General features: G+C 34.5%; 1 protein-coding gene across 3 annotated transcripts in view; it reads left to right on the plus strand.

Moving 5' to 3' along the window:
* Positions 1-435: 435 nt before the first annotated feature.
* The window catches only part of LOC136815706 (putative nudix hydrolase 6), a 49199-nt gene continuing 32351 nt past the window's right edge, over positions 436-17283 (plus strand). Inside the window, exons 1-2 of one of the 3 annotated variants that reach the window (XM_067072149.1) lie at positions 436-715; positions 13369-13438. In XM_067072149.1, the coding sequence (XP_066928250.1) occupies positions 584-715; positions 13369-13438 (202 nt within the window). In that variant the 5' untranslated portion in view covers positions 436-583. Of the gene's footprint in view, positions 716-6149; positions 6249-6394; positions 6470-13368; positions 13439-17283 lie in introns of those variants that run through there. The other 2 variants (XM_067072152.1, XM_067072148.1) reach the window with 2 other exon arrangements.

The following is a 17283-nucleotide window of genomic DNA, read 5'->3' on the forward strand; positions in this document are numbered from 1 at the left end:
TCGTAAACTGCATACTCATAGCAGTCTGCTAGACATTAATATGGTAATATTTGCTCTTCATCTTTGATATTTTGTACAGTGATTAGATTGACACATGCGCGATAAAATTTCTATTATTGGTCTTCAGAGGTTAATATATTTTTTGAAAACTTAACCTCTGATACTCAGGGTACTACACTACACTAACAAAATAAACATATAAGTTTCGTATTAAATATCAATATATTTATGTTAAACTGAATATAGACAGCCTCAATCATACCGACAAGAGAGAAAAGGGGCTAAAGGAGTCTGTGTACAGACTACGCGGAGGTGGTAAATGCCACGCCTACTTCTTTCTTATCCAATGAGAACTGAGCTTTAAATTTTCGAGAAGACTGGGTCCAAGTTTTTGGAGTTTTAAGAAATCAAAAAAAAAAAAAACGAAAGCGAAAGTCCTTGAATTTGTAAATAAAATGGCGGATTTTGTAACCACGGTACGCATGGTATGAACATGAAGGAAAAAATTGGACGATACGATTCCTTAAAACGTCATCTGTAACCATCAACCCTGCTGAGATAATCACTCGCTTACTAAAGGTTAATGAATGTAAGATTATTCTTAACTTTGCTTATGTTTTTATCCATCATCAGAAGAAACCTCAGCTTCAGAGTTTTTAAGCAAACTGTTTATGAAAGACGAATTTTTTGGCTCCCACCACCACAGCAGCCACAGGTATCTATGATTTTTTTCTCATATATATATAAAAAAATTATTACCTCTACCTATATAGACCTTTTTTCAAAGAGGCCACCCTGTTGAATAATTATGTAGTCCAGCAGAAAAACAATGATAAAACCATGCATAATTATTACAATATCCAGGCGTCCGCGCTCAATAGGATCGATCATCGGAACGGCTCGATGACGGATCGATATGTGATCAATGGATTACTTATCGATCCGGATAGGAGATCGATGGAAGATTCAGCCATTAAAAAGTCTTGAGTATCGATCCTTCGTTGATCCATTATCGAGCTAGTATTTCAATCGAGTATATCGATTCGTCATCGATCGTTAATCGATTCGTCATCGATCGTTAATCGATTCGTCATCGATCGTTAATCGATTCGTCATCGATCGTTAATCCATTCGTCATCGATCGTTAATCGATTTGTCATCGATCGTTAATCGATTCGTCATCGATTATAAATCGATTGTGCATTGATAATATCGACGATAGAGTCGATAGGGTCGATAAGATCGATAAAAGATCGATGATAGATCGATGATAGATCGATGATAGATCGATAACTAATCATAAGCTTAAAAAAATCTTGAGTATCGATCCTCTATCGATCTCCTATCCGGATTGATAAGTAATCCATCGATCACATATAGATCCCTCATCGAGCCGTTCCGATGATCGATCCTATCGAGCGCGGACGCCTGGCAATATGCATGATACAGTAATTATGCATGGCTCTATCATCGTTTTTATGGCTGGACTACATAATTATTCAACAGGACGTTGATGATGTCATGTTAACCCTTTGGAAGTCACTTGCCATTCCACACCTTGACTACTGCTCTCAACTATGGTCTCCATCAAAGAGATGTCTCATTCAAGAACTAGAGCTGCTACAAAAATCATTCCTGAACGGTATCCCCTCGTTGAGCCACTTAAACTATTGGGAAAAATTGAACCAACTGAAAATCTACAGTCTTGAAAGAAGAAGAGACAGGTACAGAATCATTTACACGTGGTGCATACTAGAAGACATTGCCCCCAATTTCAACTACAATGACGAGGCAGGCGACGTGCATTCTTACACAAATCAGAGACTGGGTAGAAAATGCAATTTGAAAGCTATAAATGTCAAACATAAAAATATCTGGAGAGGTTGTCTCTCACAAGAAGGACCAAGGCTCTTCAATGCTCTGCCAAAATCCCTTAGAAACCTCACAAACTGTGCCAAACAAACTTTTAAACAGCATCTTGACCAATTCCTCAGTACACTGCCAGACGAACCGCTGCTTCTTAATTATTTCAACTTCAGGAGAGCTGACTCTAACAGTACAACAGTAATGGTCAATCATCGGATTCAACGAATTGGATGAGTACCATAAAGTACATAATCAATAACGAAGTATCACGAAGTAAGAAGTAAGAAAGAGAAATTAAACATTCAAATCATAAAGCTGGGAGCAAACCGTCAAACATTGTTCTTCAAACATCGTGACGTTTCATGTTTGAAATCATATCGATTGATGGTTTGCGGAGTCAAAAATCGTATCTTTTCAACAAAAAGATGAAAAAATATGTTTGAAACAATGTTTGAACAAGTTCATAATTCTTTCAAACATTCAACTCTGGGTTTCCCTAGAAGGAAGACATTGCATTGCTAATCGAACATTAAATATTATGATTTCGAACGCGTGATTTGAAAAATAAACAAAAGAAAGAAGCCGTTGTAATGCAACAAAATAAATGTTTGAGACAATGTTGGAAAATGCCGCGCAAACCATTCAACAAGAAAGTTCAAATGTTTGAAGAACCATGTTTGATGGTTTACTCCCAGCTTAACAACAAACAGGGGGGGGTCAACATTTATAATACCAACCCATAGCCCAAAAAACTGACTTTTGACCTTTTGAGCTAAGTTAACACCACCACCCCAAAATTGGTATCGATACCAACTTTAAAATCATAATTTTAAGAAAAAGGGGGGACCCACCCCCTTATTTTGGTATCGATACCAGCTTGAAAATCATAATTTTCAAAAAAGGGGGGACCCACCCCCTTAATTTGGTATCGATACCAACATGACTTTTTGAATTTGACAAAATATCATGGGACCCACCCCCTAATTTAGTACCAATACCAATCTAACAAATTTGAGTTTAAAGCTGTTTAAAGGGGACCCATCCCCTCCCACACAAACAGGGTACTAAGAGAAACTTCAAAGAAATTCATTTTTGAAATACTCTTTCTTCATCACAACACAAAAAATGTCATATGCTAAAATAGAAAATGACTGAAAACTGACAATATAATAAAAACAAACCCAATGAAGCTACCAAAATCAATTGAATCAATATTATATGAATATAATTGATGTGAAAAAACTAGGAGAAGCTATTATTAGTACATAATTTTAGAACAGAATAGATTTACTCATTACTAAATGCTATCACAGAAAAAATGTTTTTGCTTCAGGCTTGATCAAAAATAAAACTTGACTCGAGTGTGTCAATGAGGTGAATTTTCTGGTCTGTAAAATTTATCAAATTTTGCGATTTTCATAATGAAGAGTATTGAGCTCAAATTTAAACGTATAAACAAGTTCAGAATATTGTGTAATTGATTTATTGTGAAAATATAACCTTTTAACTGAAGTTTAGGGCAAACTCTTTTGTTAAAACTGTCAAAAACCGCGAGTAAACGACCACTGAAGTAAGGTCCCAAAATTGCTGTTTATCAAAAAAAGCAACGACTCGGCCGAGGCTTAAGGGTCAAAAACAACTGTTTAGGGTGGCCTGCACATAGGGGCACCTGATCTAGGGTCGGGGCTAATTTTATGGCTTAAATATTTTCTTCAGGAAGTTATTTTGTCCAAGGAAATTTCGAAGTCCAGACTTTGATCTCCTGTTATTCGAGATAGGGACCATGAAAAAATAGCCCCGACCCACGGTTCGGTCCGCAATTTATCTGGCTTTCAAGAAAATCTAAAATGGCTTTTTGATAGCCAATACAATCGCTGCATTTGCAGGTTTAGTGGGCCCCATTCCTCTGCTAAAGAAAATTCATTGGATTCGAGAAAACATCAAAATTACAGACCAGACAAAAAATTACGTAATGCCCTCTACAAGCCACTGTGATTGGCTGATCGGGAAAAAGACGTGGAATCTGATTGGCGTAGAAAAAAGTGAATTTTTTTTAAGAAGGAGGCGGGGAAGAAAAAACAGGCGAAATGTCCCAAAATGAACTTCAAAAATCAAGAAACTTGCAAAAATTGAAAGGAAAGAAATTAATTTTATTCTTCTTTCTGAAATATTTTATAGCTCATTCATAGGACAGGGATGTATCTAAACTAGAAGGACTAGATATCAGATTTAGAACAACGAGACAAGGTGACTTTTTGATACACAATGTACAATATATTTTAAACTTTCTGTTGCTCAGACATAAAAAATCCAGAAAAAAACGACTCCAAAACCATCTGAAATCCATTTTTTCTACATCCTGAAGAAAAAGAAAGAATATAAATAAATCTAATATAAATCAAGATTTGTGTCATCAATCCTTAATCTTAGAAATAAAGAAGATACTTTCAGTGAGACAGGGATGGTTAGCATAAATACCCATCTTTTACTTCCATTCTCTTTATAAAAAGACCATAATAGCATAACATAGCATTTTAATCTAAATTCTGCCAGAACAGGGATATCAGAAAATGAAAGAGCCTTAGCTCATCTGTAGGGAAATTAAATATCTAAAGTGAGGAGAGTGTAGGGGGTTTAGCATTTGCCAGCAAATAATAATGAGCTGAGTCAGGGATTCTCCATGAATTTCGGCCAATTTTGAGGTGGTAGAAGTTTCACAACTCCTTCTTCAGTTGACAGTGAGAGAATTCTCTTGCTCTTGTCATTTGCGACTTGAATAATATCAAGAATCCACAATTAATAAAAGTTAACTAACCTTTGTTGTATTGCAGTTGAGCTCCAGCACGCATTTCAAATTCAAAAACATCTCAAAACTGAAGAAAGCTCGGTTTTTTCTTCTTCCCATCTTCTTCGTTTTTAAATTGCACTAACATCATCATCATCATTGACAACACCAAAAAAAATCTAAAGCTTTTTGGAGAGTAAAATAAAGAATTGTGAACAACAAAGAAGTGAATAAAATGAAAACTGAAGCTATAACTCTGGGCAAAAATAATGCCCTTCCAATAAACTTGTGCATCCCAAATACAGTTAAAATTACTAAGAAGTGTTTCCTGATTATAAATCATAATTCTTTGAAAAAAAATACATTTTGACTCTGTTTAATGAAAAGAATACCGGTATGCAACATTTACAAAAAGAAAATATCTGAGTCCTTCCCCTCTCAGAAAAAAAGATTTCAATGATTTCGAAAGATCGAGTGACAAATAACATTTTCCAGACTGTCCAGATTGAACGTACTTACTAAAATAAATTGTTTCTAAACATTCGAAAACATTTGCGCGCTCGTGTGAACACTCAAAAACATTCGATTTTCAAAGCGCTGTTTACATTTGAAAATTCGAATGTATTTTCGGCGTAAAGCTCTGTTTAGACTTAAACACGGAAAAAACTACAGACTCGCAAAATTCACCTCATTGATTTCCTCGAGAAAATATCGAAAAAGTCCAAAATAAACAAACTTCAAAGTCATTTATACTTATTACTCATTTACAGTCATTATACTCAAAAGCTAAAACAAATCCAATTGAAACCTGTTTAGACTGATATGTACCCCGGGGTATTTTCTAGCTATAAGAGCAAAAATTAGGAAAGTTTTGCTTTCATTTTGATATGGATACCAACTTTCTGAATCATATTATTTAAAAAAAGGGGTACCATTCCCCTATTTTGGTATCAATACCAACTGAGGATAACTCTTTTTTTCTAAAAAAGGGGGACCCACCCCCATCAATACCCACCCCCATCAATACCAACTTGACTTTTCAGACTTTTAAAGAAAAAAAAGACACCACCACCCGGCTATGGGTCTGGTATCTGGATGTTGACCCCCCCCTGCAACAAAGGGTTTTCTGTCAGCATAAATAATAAAAAGATGCAACAGATCAGATTGATCAGGAAGGTTTTCCCCTTCTTCTTTCTCAAACAAAGGTAAACACATAAACATTCGAATGTAAAAAGATTCTCTTTGATCTAGCTTTTTCATGAAGCTCTTTAATTTATATTGGCTTATCTAACAAAAAGCATTCACATGGTTAATGGTTTGTAAGAGGGAAAACCCGTTTAACTTTATTAGCAATTGTTCGAAAAGATCTCTGAGAAAACCCTGAATAAAGATCTTGCTTTGAAATTTACGTTTTCGAGTAAGAAAAGTAATATACGGAGGAGATATTTTCGTGTTTTTTCTACACTATACTATGTTCTGTAAAATACAACTATGAAAATCAAAATGGCAACAACCATTTTCAGTGGATCATGGATTTTCTTCATCATCCAAAATTCAAATTTACAGCTTTCTACCTTTTATTTTCTGGTAGAAAATGGTATATTTGTTTTGTTGAAAGTGTTATCTCTCAAATTTTCCTTATTATAGCCTCTAAAATTGACATTTTTCTAATATTATGCATTATGCATTATGCAATATGTATTATGTTTTATGCATTTTGTACCCGTCCTTTTTTTATACCTCCAAACGAAACTAAATATGTGTCTTTCATACTGTGAAGTCGGGGAACTTGCATCAGTGGAGGGAAACTTGCTTACCGTAGGTTGGTCTAATGTCGACATCGGTCTTCTAGTTTCGACACCCTTCTTTAGAGATAGGAACAATAGAAACTGAGGAAGGTGGAAATCGCTGATTGACTTTGATTAGTGCGATAAGAGGAAAAACTTTTAGTCTATCAGTGATTTCGACCTTCTTATTATTTCTATCTATAAAGAAGGATGTTGAAATTAGAAGACGGATGTCGACATTGGACCAACTTACGGTAGCCATCAAATGACTGACCAATCAAAGCAGCAAAATTTACCCTACCATTGGGCCATTCCAGAATTTGTCTGTAACACTTAACAGGGGGGGGGGCGGACGACACAGGATTTCCAAGGGCAAAAATTTTCACCAAAATTCAAAATTTCCAAGGCGAGAGAAGAAAATGTATGAATTTCCAAGGCAATTGAATTAAAAAAAGCAATAAAAAGTGGAATTTTCTATGCATTTTTCAAAAGTACATGAATTTTTATTGGAATTTCTGATCACCACTGGAAAGGAAAAATTATTTCCGAGGCTAGAAAAAATTAAAAAATGCACGTCGTCCGACGGGGGTAGCAAAAATTTTCTGGAATGGCCCATTTTTGTTTTGATTTAACTTTGTATTTTAAAGGGGAAGTTAAGTGATTTTTAGGGTAAATGTTTTTCCCCTTAAAACCAATCTTAGCATCATAGAATTCAATAAAATATAAAATTCAATGGCTAAACATCGGTAAATCTTTCATAAACACAATAAGGTAGTCCAAGAAAACAGCTTTTTTTTTAGAATCTTCCTTACAATCTAGTTTTTATATTTATAAAAAGTAGATTGCTGACGTGTGGAAAGGAATTTCGGCATGACTGATCCTTTTGTTTCAATAATAATATCAAAGCGGGAATTAATTTTCTTCTCGTTTCTTTCTTTCCTTTTTCTTTCTTATAAGTTCACGCTTTCCCTCCCCACTCTCAAAGCGTGGTTAACTCAAGCGGTTAGATAGTCTGTCTCATGTGCATGGGGCTCCGAGTTCAATTCCGATGGGTGTCCAATTTTTCAATTCTACCCCGGTGGAGGTCCTATAAATTAACAGATGTCAATCCGTCCGTCCGTCCGTTTGTCCGTTTGTCCGTTTGTCCGTCTGTTACCAGATTTTCTCAGGATTGGCTCATTATTTTTTTCTGATTTTTGGCACAATGATGCAAAATGGCAATACCCAAAATGTGACGGAGCTCAATTTTTGAAAACAAAATTTTTTCCGGGCGAAAATGTCGGTAATATGCTGGAAAAACTGGTCTTTTGGCATTTTCTCGAGATTTTATCATTAATTCTTTCTGATTTTTTGCTCAAAGATGCGTACTAACAATGCCCAAAACATGGTCGAGTCAGATTTTGGAGAAAAATATTTCCGGCCGTGAATGTCGGAAATATGCCGGAAATCGCCGTTTTTCTTGATTTTCATTGGACTTTTTCCTTTAAATTGGTTGTTTTTCCATTCAAAAACATTATTAATAGCAATGCTAACCATCAAGCATGTTTCAATTTTCAACAAAATTAATTTTTGAAGATTTAGATAAGCTATGATATATACTTTAAAATTAAAGGCAGAATAATAATTGATTTCCAGGTCAAAATGTTTGGAACTTGATCCAATCGTTTGCTTACCTTTCTTGCGTGGTCGTTATTTGAATTTCAGTATTCAATGCTTATGAATACGGTTGTTATAAGAGTATCAAACTCCTCACTAGGAGGGAACAGTTCATAGATTCGAATTGAACGCGTAATTACTAATAGCAATTAACATTACATAATGCGTTGATATCTCTTCACTCTAATGAAAATGTGATACAAAATTAAAGTGATGAGAGAATCACAAAAAGAATCAAGAATTGAAAAAATTGGACATCCATTGGAATCGAACTCGAAACCCCATGCATATGAGACAGACGATCTATTAACCGCTTGAGCTAACCACGCTTTGAAAATGTGAGAGAAAGCGTGAACTGATAAGAAAGAAAAAGGGAAGAAAGAATCGAGAAGAAAATTAATTCCCGCTTTGATGTTATTATCGAAACAAAAGGATCAGTCATGCAGAAATTCCTTTCCACAGGTCAGCAATCTACTTTTTATAAATATAAAAACTAGATTGTAAGGAAGATTCTAAAAAAAATTAACTTTGCATACTCTTTTTAGATGCAAAACCGGTGTTTAAAAGACCTCCTTTTTGTATAAAATTTCTTCTAATCTCTCTTTCGTGTGACGTCATTTGCTCCAGAAAGAATCTTTTTTAAACAACTTTGTAGTAGAAAATAGCTGTATCATAACTGATAAAAACTTTTTTCAACCCCTGATTTTTTCAGTATTTCATTACTTGATGTTTTATACGAGGTTAGACCGGTCTAACCATACTAGAATCCAAAAACTTTGTTAATTTTTCAATAGAAATTCAATGGTAACCACAATATCTAGGTATGTGAAAGAATCTTTCAAGACTTCTTTCAATGTGATGAGGCCGTAAGTAAAGTTATAGTTATGAAACATGAATGACAAGAGATATGAAGATTGTATTTAGACCATTCCTTGCTTTTTAAAGAGAAAAATGTTATTACACAATTCCTATTTCATGACAAGTCAACTTTAGTGAGTTAATGCTAACGTATAGTATGTTGTGCACCCTATATCTAAAGTTTAGAACTTGTTTTTACCAGTAGGTTTTTCTAAAGGCTAGCTAATCTAGGCTACGTCGTATCTTCCTTCGTTTCGAGCGTAAAACTCCTACTCTTCGGGCTATGAGCACTGCTCTTGTTTTGAATATTGAAATTCTCCAGATAAATCGCATGCGCACTGAGGTTTTAATGAAACAATAGAGAGTTTCGAAACCTAAGCCAATCAGCTGTGTTTTAAACATTCTTTTATTTAAAATCTCTATTGATAAACATCTTTTATGAATGTTGTCTATTATGTTTTAACCTATTAATAAGCAATTCCCGGTGGGGGTCACTAGTGGCCGCCTATAGCAGTGCCTATAGACCAAGAATAAGGCCTAAAAGCCTGGATCTGTCTATTGTGTAGACTAAGCTAATCCAGCAATGGGTGGAATTTGAAGTCGAAGCAACTGGGTTAAAATATATTTTTCTAAATTCTAGGAGAAGTAAAGGAAGGAGAATGTTCTAGTGAACGTTTGAATCTCATACAGTAAATTCAAAGTCAATAAATATGGGATATGTTAATTCTTTTTTTTCTCAATGGGATCATTTTCAGCCACAAAATTCAAGTGGAATTAGCGATTTACTCAATCGGGATGAGGACTATTCGTGGACACATTTTCCATTGGGGTGGCTAGCAGAGAAAATCTCACTGGGTAGAGAAGCCCCTATATAAAGAGACGAGTATCAACGTTACTGAGAGTTTTACAGTCATGGGTTAGAATGAATTTAACATTTTATAATAAGAAATAAGCTCTGAGCAAGAGCCAAAGCTTTTTCCTTATCTACAAATCTAGCATTAACGGTTGTTTCATACTTACTTTTGATACTTTTGATGGTTTTTTGAGTCTCTCAATCAATCATCCAATTTGGAATTCTAATGATTCACCATTTCTCTCATATTGTTTGAATTTGCTCTCCTGTAGGGATAATAATTTGGGAGCAGTGGTTCGTCCGGCAGTGTGGAAAGAAAAAGGTCAAGTAGTTTTTTAAATTTAATTTTTGTGCAGTTTGTGATATTACGAATGTAGAATGGGAGAGAATTAAAAAGCTTTAGGTCCTTCTTCAGATAATGAGACTCTCCAAATGTTTTTGTGCTTAGAATTTACTTCTTTAAGGTGACATTTTCGTCCGAGCCTCTGGTTTCTGTAGCATGTGATACCCCCTTTGTTCTCAGAGTGGTTGAAATTTGGAGAATATTTTTCTAAGATATACCAAGTATAGATGACTTGATATCTTTCTCTATGCCTTTCCAGACTGTATAGTTTTAGAGTTTTTAGTTTTTCCCAATAGTTCAGTTTTTGTAAAGAGGATATTCCATTTAGGAATGATTTTTGACGCTGGATTTGGTGTCTCTTGGATGGTGACCATAGCTGTGAACAGTAATCAATGTGAGGGACTGCCAATGTCTTTCATAGGGTTAGCATTACAGTAGGGTCCTTTGTTTTGAAAGTTCGATATATCCATGGACTGATGCCTTTAACTTTGTCGATTATATGTTTTTCATATGTTATAACCACATCTAAAGTGATCCCAAAGGCTTTGACTGTAGTCTTGGTCTCTACCACCTTTTGGGTATCAGAGAAGTATTTGGAAAGTTCTTTAAGTTCTTCATTTCTACCATAATTGAGATGTTCAAATTTAAGTACATTCAATTTCATGTTATTTAGTTCAGTCCACTCACAGACTGCGTTCAGGTCATCTTGGAGCTGAATAATATCAGCAAGGTTTTTAAAATCTTTCATTAGACGTGTATCATCAGCAAATGATGGTAAGAAAGAAGTGTAATATCTTCACATTATTGTAGTTTTCTATATGGTGGACAAGTCGTTCTGTGTGAGAGAGCAGTTGGCTCAGGCAGGATCTGCCAGGATCTGCCAGATCGGAAACCATGTTGTTTGCAATTAAAAAGATTGTTAGCTTATATAACTATAATAATAACGTTGTAAATATTATCGCTACGTATCGCTACGCACCTATTTTTATTAAATCTTTTTAACATTTTCTTTGTTTTATTCCCTATAGAATCTTTTCCTTTGTTCATTAGAATTTTTTATTTCTCGCTTTTGATCTATGCATCACTGATTTTGTAGCATTTAAAAATGTGTTAACGCTTGTGCAGTATCATACCTGATGAAGTTTTGAAAATAGAACGAAATATCGTAACAAACTGTGTTGATTTTACTTTTTTGTTCACTTAATTATAATAATTATATATAATTATATAATAATACAGATTATTTTCTGGGTCACAAGGTCTGGACGAAGTGTAACCAAAGTTAATTTTGGGTAAAACGTTTGATTTTGATAATGTCCCTTTGAAAGTAGCAAAGTATGAATGAAATTCTTCTTCTCGTCCGACCTCCATCATCCATCTTTGGAGTGTATTCTTAAAGGAAACTGCCAGCCAGCCAACAGCCAAAACAACTCCGTATTATAGGTGGTTTCAAATTATGACCTTTGAACAGCGTGACCTCCGACCCAAAATGGCGCATGTAATGATAAGCAATTTGACAAAAACTCAAAATGCCGCGAATGCGCTAGAAATCGCTCGTAAAAAATCGGCAATAATAAAATTTTTGAACGAAGGAAACGTCATCGACAGAAAAAGTCCGATAAATTTACCGACTCACCGACTCAATTCTACTCAATTTTCGATTTGTGATTGCCACCTTAATGTGGATCTTTTCTATATTGTCAGCGCAGTTCCCCCAAATCAAAATACCATATACCGGGTGTGCCACAAATAAGTTATTCTCTTTGATTTGATATTGTAGGCAGTAAAAAAGAGATTTTTTAAAGATTGTTTCGAAATCATTCAGAGGAAAGCCTAACTTAAAATTTGGTGTGTTACTTTTTAATTTTACTTCATTGGTTCAAAAGTTATGTTCAAAAACCTAAAATGTCAATTTCAAAAAATGTCAAAAAAGGCTAAAAACAAGGTATCGTTTTATGAGAGAAAGGACTTCTTTTACTAAAACATTAAAATACAAAGTCTTGCTCCTTGTAACACTCTTTATGTTTTCTTTATCTCCATTGTTTTTTTTACTTCTGTTTTCCCCTTGGGCATAAACAAGATGCAGAATGCTTCAACCCCACAAAATTTTCAACATCTTTCCAAAAGTTTCCGAAAGTTTTTCTGTATGTGCATCATCGTTGAGAAAGGTGGAGAAGGTAAACGTTTTGAGAAAAATGCCTTGCTTGAACTGTTGCAGCTCATCTTGATTCACCCTGTATTTACAGGGATGATTCACTTTCTTTTTTAATATTTTTTGAAATTGACATTTTAGGTTTTTGAACATAACTTTTGAATGAATGATTCCGAAACAATCTTTGAAAAAACTCTTTTTTACTGCCTACAATATCAAACCAAAGAGGGTAACTTATTTTTGGCACACCCGGTATCTACTGATGGTAAAATTCCACTGTTGTAAATTGTTCTATGGGTAACTTTAGTGGAATATAATATGCTGGCCTGTAGTTTATATGACTGGTAACTCCATGTCAATGACATTTGACTTTTGACCTGTGACCTGCATTAAAAAATGATTTTAAAGAAGAATTTTATCTTCTCAAGCTTGAGAATGCAGAAATCTAACGCCAAAGGAAAATGTTGAACTTTAAAAATCAACTCAAACAAAAACCCGTCCATGGACAAAATTTCCAAAATTTAGTTAGAATGAATTTTCCCAATGTACCCACTTCCAAATCTAAGGTTTGGGTAATGACCAACCAACATTTTCAGTCTAGGTGATATTTTTTTGGCCTGAAAAATTAAATACGGCCATTCCCATAATCTTCAGTTCAATATGCCTTTTTGATGTTTCTCAGAAAAAGTACTGTGTCAGACCATTTCAATAAGTGGATGGTGGGTGTTAGTGGTGATAAACTTTTGCACAATTTGTTGAGATGCCTTATTATGCCTTAGGAAGTGCATTGTCTCTAACAAAACGTCTAATTCCCAAAATTTCAATAATATTTTTGTCTAATATTGCTTCTCCTTTCTAAAAAGACTGGGGTAACTCGGGAATGCTTATGTAGCCTAAAAAAGAAAATATCTTCATGAAAAGTATTCTAGGCAATTCTGGGCATTTTTTTATTGAACATCATCGATACTTCAGAAGCTTTAAAAGTCAGAGTATGACCATTTAAGCTCTTAACTTTTGAATACTATTTTGAAAATGTTTGTTCCTGAAATGCTTCTGTTTCTATCGTAGGTCCAAATTTGTTTGATTCGTAAGATGCAGGACGACTCTACCATTGTTCCTCCTCCAGTAAAGAAATTCAGTAAGCTTCTTCACTTTATTCTTGTATAACAGATAAGATTATTTAATAATGAGCACAATCCTTACCCAATTAGCACAAACGTCTTTTGGACGTCTAATGTACGTTTCTAGGACGTCCAAAGGTCCAAGCCGTCCATTGGATGTCCATAAGACGTTGCGTGTCCAAAGGGTAGGTTTGAAAAATCAGTCCAATTCCCAGATTGCTAAGCTACTATGTATTAAATTTTTGAAATACTTTATCCATTAAATTCCTTTGTTTGTTCATTTGAAAGATATTTTAAAGGGAATATGAAAAATACTTTTCAACTGTGAAGAAAAACGTTATTCAGATATTAGCATACCACCAAATTAGGGAATTTTAAAGCTAGATAAACAATTGATTCTTGCTTAGTAAAGTTTGACTCAGAATAATCAATAATTAAAAAATATGCCCACTGACCGTTTTTTGATCTAGAAATTGAGTTTCAGCCAATTCGTCGTCTTGTTTAAGAGTTTAGTGGTTATTTAAAGAATTAAAATGCTGCAAACATTTTCAAGTCATTGAACAATCAATCAAACAATCATGGCGATCAAAATCTCTAAGACAACAGATAGATGTAACATGTAGAATTTGACTGCTATCAGCAAATTCAATGGTTACGTCTCAGCTTTTTTCAAAAAAGTTAAATATACAACTCGAGTATTCAGGACAGCTTTTGAAGGAGGAGAACCCAAATTGTCTGTACATCAACAAAGGTGCGAAGAGTTACCTGCGTTTGACAACCTCATCCACAAATCAATGCTTGATAAAAAAACTCCGAAGAGAAAAATGAAAAACGTCCTCCGCGCATGGCTAAAGGGAAACACTACCGTTAAGCTTATAAGCGCCAGCTCTTCTTGATAACAAACTTCACGGAGCGCTAATTTGACACGACGACGCAAAAGAACAATTCGCAAAAAATCGCCATTACTGTCCAATATCTTCCTTCAATTCTTAATCAGATTACTTGTGCCAGGGTGTCCTCAGCCTATCGTGAAGCGAAACTCTTTCAAAGTATAGTCAAGTCCTCATAGATTTATAAAACCCGAAGGGCTAGATGCCGTGCTTTAAGCTCTTCCAAGCAAAAAAAAAATGAATATCGCAAAAAATATTGCTGCTATTGTTTTCGAAAACCTGCGAAGCTTCTAATTTGTCAAGCCCTGAAATTCTATCGTAATGTCACGTGACTTAGCATGGAGGTATAAAGAAACAGGAGATGCTATTGTAACCAAGCTCGCCCTACGATTAAAAAAGTTACGATGTAGGCATAAACTCGTATATCGTGCATTTTTAATGAGCTCTTTTATCCATAGGTGAAATCTTATTGGCTCATTTAAGCTTTAGAAATTAGATGAGACGAGATTCATTGTTTTCGACATCAGTCTAATAAAATATTTGGACTAAAAAAGGCCTGTAAACTTGGCAAACCTTCATCAAATGATAAGATTTTTCGATCAATGTTTTCTTTAAGGTGAACTATAATTACTTGATATTTTCCTCCAAAATTCTCCGCCTTTATGTCTACAAATTGAGTCTGAAATCGCGTGTGCTTATAAATAACTTTTCATTTTCTGGCTTGAGAAAATATCTTTTCAAAACAAAACTTAACGGTTAACGAAATTGAACATAAAAACTTTCGTTTTATTTAATTTTTGTATATTAGAAGGCTAGAAATCTTCAATATTGATAGCAAGAATGTTCAGAGCAAACTCGAGTTCTAATAAAAGCCTTATTTCATCGGGCGAGCTTAGAATTTCTTTTGATATATTTCATAAAAGAAAACAAAAGACTTTAACGACCAATTACCGACAAATTCAACTCCTGTTTATCTTTATACCTCCATGGACTTCCTCGGCACACTTTTCAGCAAAAGCACGATATCTAGCCCTTCGGGCTTTTACAAATCTATGGTCCTTCTTAATCATTCTAAAGGTTAGTGTTCCTAACTAGCTTTTGATCAAGACCTGGTTTTTGACCAGCTTATTTTTTGAAAGGATAAACGTCAACACCCCTTTACAACATGCTTAAAAATTGTAAAAGCGTACTTGAAAGTTTGAAAAAATTTTTAGAAGGTAATCGCTATGAAAAATATTTTCAATAACATTTAATCAATCATAAACTGTAGCTCAAGGTTTATCATCGGTGGACTTCATGAATAAAGCCTTTTTTTGTAGTCACTAGATATGATGTATGTTTAGACATATATATTTTTTTACAGTAATACCGATCTAAGATATTCTGATTTTCAAATTTTATCAAAGCATAATTTTACAAGAAGTTGATTTTTATCTCTCTGAACTTTATTTTCAGTGATTTTATTAAATTTCATGATATTGTACTTGCAAATACCTTTTCAACAGACTAACAACTTCTTCAGGTCAAACTGTTACATTTTGTGGGCGTTTTCGTTTATTTAAACTTTCACCTAGCAACTGGCATATAAAAATGAATTTGGATCGATTGATATTATTTGAATACTCAAAACATATCCTTTGAAATATAGCCTAAGAAATCATGAACAAAACATATTTTATCAAAACAGTTTGCATTATTCATGAAATTATTTAGATCAAATATTGGCGACATATTATTCTATTCTCGAATTTTTCACAATCCCATTATTATTTGCATAATTTTACAGAGCTAGGTCACCGGAATAATTTGCAGTATAAGTCAGGATAACTTAATACTGGTTGACCTAGGTTTAGCGTTTGAAGCGATGAATGATATATAGTGAAGAGCCGAGATTTCAAATTATTAGTTTTCATCTTCGAAAAATATGGGTCATTCTTTTTTGTTTAGTTTGTAAAACTTATGTCGGACTTGAAAGATATGGGTCACTCTGGTTATTCCAAATTGTTCAAGCTGCCAAATACTGTGATATGCCTGTGGTATTTGGAGTTGTTTTAGTCAATGTCTTTATCAATCAATTTATGTCAATTATCTTCTTTGTTGTTTCTGAAATCTGGGAATACATTACTGGTACTAATAATTCGCAGACAATTGTAGAAAATCTTCGTTGTAAAGTTTATCAAAAAGATAGGTTACGTAACTCTTGTCGGGCGATTGTTCTGAAAGTACAGAAAGCGGGTCTCAAAATTGAATCTTTTCATAGTTCGTCACCCCCCCCCCCTTCTTAAGGGTGATAACACTTTTCGAAAAAATGAAGAAGAGGGGGTCAGAAATCTTCATGAAAAGGGGGGGGGGGTAGCACGGAAGAGGCCTTACATTTATATTGTAGATTATTTTCAAGTTGTGAAATTTGGTATTCACGAAAGGAAGTTTTCTGTTAGAGTAGTCAAAAAGAAGAAGGAAGTCTATCATTTCTCTCTCTAAAGATATTTCACATATATTTGTTAGCTATTTTTGTCCAAAATCCTTGGGGGATAGACATTTTTGAAGGTTGGGGATGCCAAGATGGGGGATCATTTAAAATCTCCAGGGAGTGGACAATATGAAATATTTAAGTTGATCGTGCGCGATTTAATAATATACATCAACCTATTCATGGACACTTAGACTAGCAAACTAGTCTGTTAATGAATCATGTTAGAGGGCGGGAACATAAAGGCGGCGGGCGTTTTTTAGAATAGGAGCTGCGTAGGGGAACGAGCAAAAGTTGTTGAGAGGCTGCTGATTAACAGCTTTTTACCTTTGACACCGACAAAATTTCTTCTTACGCTTACCTAACTCCTACGCTCACTTACTACGTGCCAGTCTAATGCACACTATACCAATCTTGTATATTATATTACCCCTCGCATTTTCGCTTTAGTAGAGATATTAGCTTTTTAAAGAGTGGAATTTTGACCTTTGGACTTTAATCC

The sequence above is a fragment of the Clytia hemisphaerica genome, unplaced genomic scaffold, assembly GCF_902728285.1.
Source record: "Clytia hemisphaerica strain Z4C2 unplaced genomic scaffold, Clytia hemisphaerica genome assembly, whole genome shotgun sequence".
Classification (NCBI taxonomy): domain Eukaryota; kingdom Metazoa; phylum Cnidaria; class Hydrozoa; order Leptothecata; family Clytiidae; genus Clytia; species Clytia hemisphaerica.